This window comes from Cervus elaphus, chromosome 7 (genome assembly GCF_910594005.1).
Source record: "Cervus elaphus chromosome 7, mCerEla1.1, whole genome shotgun sequence".
Taxonomy (NCBI): Eukaryota; Metazoa; Chordata; class Mammalia; order Artiodactyla; family Cervidae; genus Cervus; species Cervus elaphus.
Window position 1 is genome coordinate 30,140,423 of NC_057821.1, and position 9,050 is coordinate 30,149,472.

The 9,050-nt window shown below is 38.0% G+C and overlaps 1 protein-coding gene across 1 annotated transcript; it reads right to left on the bottom strand.

Moving 5' to 3' along the window:
• Positions 1-290: 290 nt before the first annotated feature.
• On the bottom strand, positions 291-1,220 carry LOC122697430 (olfactory receptor 2J3-like). Its single transcript, XM_043908253.1, has one exon. It carries the CDS (start codon positions 1,218-1,220, stop codon positions 291-293), a length of 930 nt encoding a protein of 309 aa, XP_043764188.1.
• Positions 1,221-9,050: the final 7,830 nt, after the last annotated feature.

The window sequence follows — 9,050 nt, forward strand, 5'->3', positions numbered from 1 at the left end:
TTTTCAATTAAGAAAATTATATTTTTATTAGGTTTGTGCACTAAAAACTTAATATTCATGTTTCATCCATTTTTATATGGCTGTCATCATCACTAAAGAATGATTAGTATTTAGTAAGACCTTGTCTAATTCATATCTATTACCACGAACTTTGTGACCATGTGAGTGTACACACTCATTAAGTGCTAATTGAGTGAACGAAAGAAAGATTGATGAGTGGATGACTGGAAAAACCATTGCTGTAGAGATGTTCCACTTTACATTCATGTCACCAGTAAAACAGACCATCCTCAGCCCATTAATCTCTTTACTGCCCCTCTTACATCTTTGTTTCTGAGGGTGTAGATTAGAGGGTTGAGGCTAGGTGTGACAACAGTATAAAAGAGGGCAATGAACTTGCCTTGATCTTGAGAATTTCCTGTTGGTGGCTGGAGGTATATGCACATGACTGGAATGAAAAAAAGGGATACAACCATAAGATGGGCTCCACACTTCCCAAAGACTTTCTGGAGTCCAGTTGTTGACTGCATCCTCAGCACTGCCCGGGCAATGGCCCCATAGGAGCTGAGAATGAGCATGAGAGGTATGAGAACAAAAATGGAGCTCATGACCATGAGGGTCAGCTCATTAGCATGGGTATCAACACATGACAGCCAAAGCAGTGCTGGAACTTCACAGAAGAAATGGTCCACTTGGCGATGTCCACACAGGGGTACCAAAAATGTAAAGAAGGAATGAAGGGCTGAGTTGGTGAAGCCACTTACCCAACAAGCCACAGCCAACAGATGGCAGAAACGAGGGTGCATGAGGACAGTGTAATGCAGGGGTCTACACACAGCTGCATAACGGTCATAGGACATCACCATCAGTAGTACACATTCTGTAGATCCCAGTGCGAGGACAAAATAAAGTTGAATCATACAACCATTGTAAGAGATGGTTTTTTCTGGGCCCCAGAGGTTGACCAGCAACTGAGGGATGAAGCTGGTGGTGTAGCAGAGATCCAGAAAAGAGAGATTTGAGAGGAAGAAGTACATGGGAGTGTGGAGATGGGAGTCCAGGTATGACAAGATAATGATGAACAGGTTGCCTATCAATGTCATCAAGTAGAACATCAAGATAACCACAAAAAGAAGTAACTCAAGCTGAGGCCAATCAGAAAAACCCAATAGAACAAACTGGGCTTCAGAGGTTGCATTCTTTTTTCCATCATCATTCATATCTTGTTACCTGAGGAAAGAATTACATACAGCCTAAAAGTGTAGGGAAAGACTCCAAGAATCACAGAGACACAGGAAATTTAAAAAACCAGTTTCAAGGGCATACCACTGCTCAGTTGTAAGACAATTTGGGCATTAAGAGAAACTGTGGTACCAACGAATTGAAAGAAATAAGAATCCACAAGCTAATAGTGATAAACTTAAAAAAGAATAAATGTATAGTGGAGAACAGAAGTCTGTTCCTATCAGCTGGATACTAACTAGTAAATATAGAAGGAATGGTGGCGTTAGAAAAACTTAAATATATGCTAAAAACTAGTGAATGAAGAAATGTTGAGCCATTTACATTGTTTAAAATATCTCCCCAGAAGTTACTTGTTAATTATAAAATGTAAAGTAGTAGACTTTACAACAGAAAAACCTAGTAGGCCACCGTAACAAAATAATCAGTGTTAACATCATTAATGTTACAAACCAAGATCATGTGACTGTTGATACAATGCTCTGAACCAGGGCATAGTGTCACTTCAGTCATGTTCATGCCAAAAAATGCATAGCTTGATGCTAATAATGAAAAGGCATGAGATAAACTCACAAGGAGACAAGATGGGTGAAATAGCTGACCTGCACTCTTTAAAAATATCAAATTCAAGAAAGAGTTTGAAATGAAGACAGATGAGAAATACATAGATACAGATATGACAGACAGAGAAACAGAGGAGAGAGAGGATAGGTGATAAAATAAATCTTTTCAGGCAGAGTGTAGACTATTGTTGAATCTGGTTAAAAGGTTAATAGCAGTTTTCTGTACCATTTTACAACTTTTCTACAAATTTTATATTTTACCAGAATAAAAACCTCCAGAAAGTAAATTAAATGCTTTTCTTTACTTTTTTATTTCATCCAAATGTTTGTCCTATTATAGAAAAATAACTTCTTGACTATTAGGTTTTTCTCATTCATTCAAGGATGACATCAGGGTAAATAGCAACTTGAAAATTCCTAACATAATGAAAGAAGAAAATCCCCATGAAGCAAATAATCTTTTCTTCAAACAGATTTAATTTTCTTCTCAGCATTTTCAGATAATTTCCATTTATGTGATTATAGAAAACAATAATTACAACCTCATAATCTTACATATAGAATAAAAGGTATGATGAATGATATCAAATTTATTTATGATTTCAAGACATTTATAGAGTGTGAAAAACATTAAGCTTCAATTATATATTCCTATAGAAAAGCTTTTCCTTCTTATTTGTTTACTTGCACTCACAGCTTATTTCTAAACTGAAACCTAAATAGAGATACCAAAAACAGAGACAAGAAACATGCACATCAGCTTACACACAAAACTTAAAATTAGAGTCCACATGATTTGACTCTGTGAAATAGATGGGGAGAACAGTGATAAAATGCCTCCCAAAGAACATATAAATATATCTGATTTGAAAGGAGAAATTTTTAGGAAAAAGAAAATATAAAGTCATTGAAAGAATAAAGAAGTAAGGAAGGGTGTGAAGATGGAGGACGGTGGAAAAGAACCAGACTACAAGTGCTCAAAGTTGAAAGTGTACAGATGTGTATCACAGAGCTGAGAAACATGAACACAGGATCTGAGGTGGTTTCTAAAGTATTTCTTTTTCAATAGGACAATAACTGAGACCATATTTAAATTCTAATCATAATTTTTTTTCTAATCATAAATTTTAATGTCTACATATATTTTATTCTCCAACTTAGTGAAGAATTCTATTTACTGAAACCATTAAATGACTTCATCATTTAAGATATTGTGCTTAGAGAATCTTGCATTTGTTTTTGGTTTAAAAAAATGAAGTATATTTCATAGATAGTGATAAATCTTAAGTGATTCTTTTTCTCTTATTGGTTTTCAGTCCTTCATATGAAAGATTAATGCCACCTTTTTTTATACAGTTACCCTGATAAGGTATAATAACCAACATTGAAATATCCCTCCTCCTCTCTGTGATTGCTTTGCCTCATTCCTCATTACATTGCCATATCACTTCTGCTTCCTCTTTCCACAGCCAATTTGTTTACTCTTGCTTCCTAATAAGCTACGGCAAAAAAAGAAAGAAAGAAAGAAGTCACAGAAGAGCCACCTGTGGTTACCTCTTTTGGGGTATTTTAACTGCTCACATTTTGATGTACAACTCTTGAAAAGACATTAGCAGTAGATAAATGGTGGAGTTTCAGCAGGAACATTAGAGAGAATGTAGCCTCACATTTGTAAGACTAATTCAGGCCTTAAAACTCTTATCATTATCTAATTGCTAATGATTAATCATTACCTAGACTACTTTCTATAGCTCAGAAACCATGCAGGATTATAAGCCAACACATTGCTTAAAAGAAATTTTTTGTAATTAAATAGAAAATTAAAGTATTATTAAACTATAGAAGGAAAGTAACTATAAAGATGTAACTAGAACTCTAAATGATAACTTGGACAAAGACAGGGTATCCAAGAAAGGACAAGCTTGAAAAGAGGCACTTCCTGCTCAAGGCTGTAGCTCAGACCTCACCAGAGAAGGTGTGGTTGAGCCCACTGGATGGTGAAGAAGTTCACCATGGCTGAGTCAAAAAATAGCAATGGTTGAATAGTAAATTATGAAGATGATTTAATTTAGAGGTCACTGCCATTTTAGGGATAATAGGAAAATATCAAGATTTTTAAGCATTTTCCTAGAATAGGAGATAGTATATCATGAGATGTAAAAACCAAAATGCTCTTGTTGCTTCTTCTGATGCAGATATAATTTTCTTCCTCCTTATACAGTTGCATGAGTAACCTAGTATTGATACATTAATTAAAACAAAGCAGCAGCTCTGAGATATATTTACCTTTTGCATGACATATCTTTCAACATTCTTATAGACATTAGAAAGAGATATAAGAGACCAAAAAAAAAAAAATAGAAGTAGAAAAAAGGTAGACTTTAGGGTTAAATTTCTTCTTACCAGAGAAGTAAAGACCTTATCAAAGGTTGCTTTCATAGACTGTTGAATGAAATATCTCTTCTCTATTTTTGAAATAAGACATTACGGAGGAAATACTGGTAGACATGAGCTTCTCTTCTCCATCACTATAACACTGGTCAGCTTTAAACCTTAATACTCTTATCTAGTGCTTAAGCAGTATTCAAATAACTCCTTTCATGTCTATCCCACGTGTCTGTCCACATGCTTTGTATTTGTCTGTTCAATCTATGCCTCTTTATGTGTGGACCAATGTGATCTCTGGTTTTCACCTGTTTGAAATCACCAACATAAATGGCTACCTACACCATATATTCTAATCTACTACATCAGTATAGGAAAACAGAGTCTGAAAATTACTATGATTGTCCTTGCTACACAAGACAGAGTCCTGAGTCTACCAAAAAGATCTGGTTTTAACTGGAAGGAGGAACTCATTAGAGCACTTAGTGTGTCCAGGGATAGACCTCTTTTCCTAGAGCAAGTAGTGCCTTTATGGAGACAAAAGAATACTGTGCTATGTTTTCCTTGACTGAAGCCACTGGGAGAGTAAATCCCAATGTGGCAATTAATGCCCTTCAAGGAGTTGTCCTAGTTAGAACAGTTTCTTTCTCTCACAGCAGGGTGGAAAGGGCCAAATGAAACTGTGCAGCTAGCTAACTGGTTTCACAATACTGCCCTGGTGCATCCCCGCTCTGAGCTAAGCAAACAGTTGGAGTTCTACACTGGAGGGAGAGCAGTGCAGACCATGAAAAAATCTCACTGTGAGACGTTAAGGCAGCTCCAACCCTGAGCAGGGAGTTGTTGTTCAGTTGCTCAGTCATGTCCGACTCTTTGTGACCCCATGGACAGCAGCATGCCAGGCTTCCCTGTCCTTCACCATCTCTCGGAGCTTGCTTAAATTCAAATCCATTGAGTCCATGATGGCACCCAACCATCTCCTCCTCTGTTTGTCCCCATTTCCTCCTGCCCTCAATCATTCCCAGCATCAGGGTCTTTTCCAATGAGTCCACTCTTCACATCAGGTGGCCAAAGTATTGGAGCTTTAGTTTCAATATCAGTCCTTTCAGTGAATATTGAGGATTGATTTTCTTCAGGATTGGATGGTTCAATCCCCTTGCTGTCCAAGGGATTCTCAAGAGTCTTCTCCAGCACTCTATTTCAAAAGCATCAATTCTTCAGTGCTCAGCCTTTTTTATGGTCCAACTCTCATATCCGTACATGACTACTGGAAAGACCATAGCTTTCACTATATGGACCTTTGTCGAAAAAGTGGTGTCTCTGTTTAATATGCTGTCTATGTTTGTCATATTTTTCTTCCAAGGAGAAAGTGTCTTTTAATTTCATGGCTGCAGGGAAGGGCTGCCATTACTGCCATTTACCCAGGCAGCACATCACAAGCAGACCAGACCTCTGAGGGCAGCCTGACCACCACACCCACTACACTGACTGTTGCCAAATAAACACCTCGGCTCCTCGCTCCAGCACTGCTCCTCTCTGGGGCTGAGGGGGCCAGTGCTGGGAGAGAGAAGAACACATACTGTAAGGGAATGGAGCCAACTTAACCCAACCCTCAGGGCTTCTGCTCTAGCAACTTGGGACTCACCCATGCCCTAAATAGGACTGTGAGCAGAGGGGAAGCCCTGACTCATACCTGGCGCTGGCCCCTCATCTCTAACCCCACCTCCTAACAAGATGATAGCTGACAGCACACCCTGAGGAAAGACATGACTTGTGTTCAAGTCAAATCCAGCTCTGCTATCAAAGTCATTGGACCCATGCAGACGGTATAAGGATGCTCCCATATAAAGATAGCTCTTCAAGCCCACCATAGGTAACTTTTCCATTGAGTTTCACAGAGACACACAAAGTGTCAAAATGAAAAGACAGAGTAACTTGTCCCAATTGAAATGGCAAGAGAAAATTTCTGAAACAGCAACTAATGAGACAAAAATAAACAATTTGCTAGACAAAAATTAAAATTATTAGTAGTGTGAATAGTAACTGAATTAGGGAAAAGAATAGATGTACACAGTGAGGATCTTAACAAGGAAGTAGAAATTATAAGAAAGAACCAGTCAGAACTGTAGCATACAATAACAAAAATGAAAAACACAATAGAAGGTATGAACAGCAGACTAGGTGATAAAGAAGAATGCATAAATTATCTGAAAGACAGATTAATGGAAATCACCAAGTGAGACCAACATAAAGAAAAACCAAATTTTTTAATCAATTTATTTTTTATTGAAGGATAATTGCTTTACAGAATTTTCTGTTTTCTGTCAAGCCTCAACATGAATCAGCCACAGGTATACATATATCCCCTCCCTTTTGAAACTCCCCTCCCTTTTGAAACTCCCTCCCATCTCCCTCCACATCCCACCCCTCTAGGTTGATACAGAGCCCCTGTTTGAGTTTCCTGAGCCATAGGGTAAATTCCTATTGGCTATCTATTTTACACATGGTAATGTAAGTTTCCATGTTACTCCTTCCATACAACAAATTTTTAAAAATGAGCTTCCCAGAGTTGCTTGCTGCACAATCGAGTCTGTGCCCCTGCCGCAACCTATGAAGCTGCCACCTCCTATGAGGACTACTGCTGCCCTGCCCTGACTCCACAGCCTGTGTCGTTTATCTAAGGACTGATGCTGAAGCTAAAGCTCCAATACTTTTTTCACCTGACGCAGTCGACTCATTGGAAAAGACCCTAATCCTGGGAATGATTGAGGGCAGGAGGAGACGGGGATGACAGAGGATGAGATGGTTGGATGACATCACCAACTCAGTGGACATGAGTTTGAGCAAACTCCAGGAGGTTGGTGAAGGACAAGGGAGCCTGGCGTGCTGCGGTTCATGGGGTCACAGAGAGTCAGATGTGACTTAGCAACTAAACAACAGCAACAACATCCTAAAATGCAGCTGCACTTCAAACACTCCAATGCTCATTGAAACTACTGTTGCATTCGATAAAACTGGGTTGCCTGGTGCCATTGCTTGGAGGTGGAACCTGAGATGGGACCAAATTTGTCATATATAGTAGCCAATACATTGGCTTGGTGGATAAGTCTGATGAAGTTTCCATAGGTGCATTGAAAAGCAGTTTTACCAAGCCACAAGCCTGGCAGAACTGCAACCTCTATGTTGGGGTTATAATCAACCTATTCAGACACTTAGCAAAGGATTCTTACTGTTCAGCATTCCAAATGTGCTTATCATTTGTACACAAGAGGAGAACATAGGCAAAACACTCTCCGACATAAATCACAGCAAGATCCTCTATGACCCACCTCCCAGAATATTGGAAATAAAAGCAAAAATAAACAAATGGGACCTAATGAAACTTAAAAGCTTCTGCACTACATTGACCTTTCATGAAATCATGCAGTATTGAGTTACATCTTTAAATTTGTTTCCATGCCAGACTCTTATCAATGTTTCTTATAAGAAATTTAGAAAGACTCGGGGCAAAGATACTCAGCACAATACTAGCATATTAATATTTTCAGTATCATATAGAACTAAAATCTCAGAAACTATGAACACTCTGGACCATATGAGGTTTATTCCTTCCACCATTTCAAACATGGAAAGCAGGGTCTGTAAGGATATTTGCTCACAGTATATTTACATCTCCCATATTCATACCATTATATATCAGATTTACTCCTTTTTTCTTTTACAGTGATTATTTAAAGTCTTTCTATAAAACTCATTTTTTACTCTTATAGAAAACCTCCATTCTGAAAATCCACATTGTACAGAAGCTTGTCTTTAATGTTTCCAGACAAAAAAGGCCTTACAGTTCATTTTAATGTTTGCCCTTTTAGGTGCAACTTTCAAGGAGGGCATGAAAAAGAATGGGAAGGGTTATTAAGTATTTTTAGTAAAATATTGCCTCTGTCTCTTGTAGAACATGTAGACTATGCACTTTAATTTAGTAAATGTTTTTAAAGGTAGAAATACTCTGTTATTATAGCTAAAGCAACTCTTAATCATAAAATTTCTGAAATTCTTGCAATTTCCTCACACTTAATTGAAGTTGTTTACCAACTTATTATTATTTTTGTTTGAAGTGTGATTCCCAACCTCTCTTGCAAAAAAATAAAATAAAGAAGTGGGTTTCTGCTAACGAATTGAGCAGACAATTAATATTTTATATGCATTTTGAGCTGTGTGACTTAGTATTTCAATACCTGACAGCTTGTTTTATTATGTGATTGATAAAATAGTGAAATATATTAATGCTAGCTTAACCATATATTTACATGGCCTGAGAACATGTGATTATTTTTCTGTGGGATAAATAATTTGTCAGTGCCCATCATCTTTTAAAAATCCAGTAGGAGAGCTTATAGTTGCTGCTGTTTAAATGCTAAGTCATGTCCTACTCTTTTGCAATCCTGTGGACTATAGCCCACCAGGCTCCTTCTGTCCATGGGATTCTCCAGACAAAAATCCTGGAGTGGTTGCCATTCCCTTTTCCAGGGATCCATCCTGACCCAGGGATTGAACCCACAACTCCTGCATTGACAGGCAAGTTCTTTATCATTGAACCACCAGGGAAGCTTAAACATTAAATAAATAATGAAGCGCTTTTTTTTTTAAATAAAAACAATTTAAGGAATTTCTGGGACAGCATCAAGGGTACCAACATTCACCTTATAGAGATCCCAGAAAGAGAAAAGAGAGAGAAGAGTGTGGAAAATGTAAACGTGGAGCTGCATCTTGAACCAAGTAGGGCTGGAGCAAACCCTAGGCTCAGGCTGGAACATGAACCTAGGGGCAGCCTTGGGAAACTGGCCAGCCACTCATGCAGTTTTC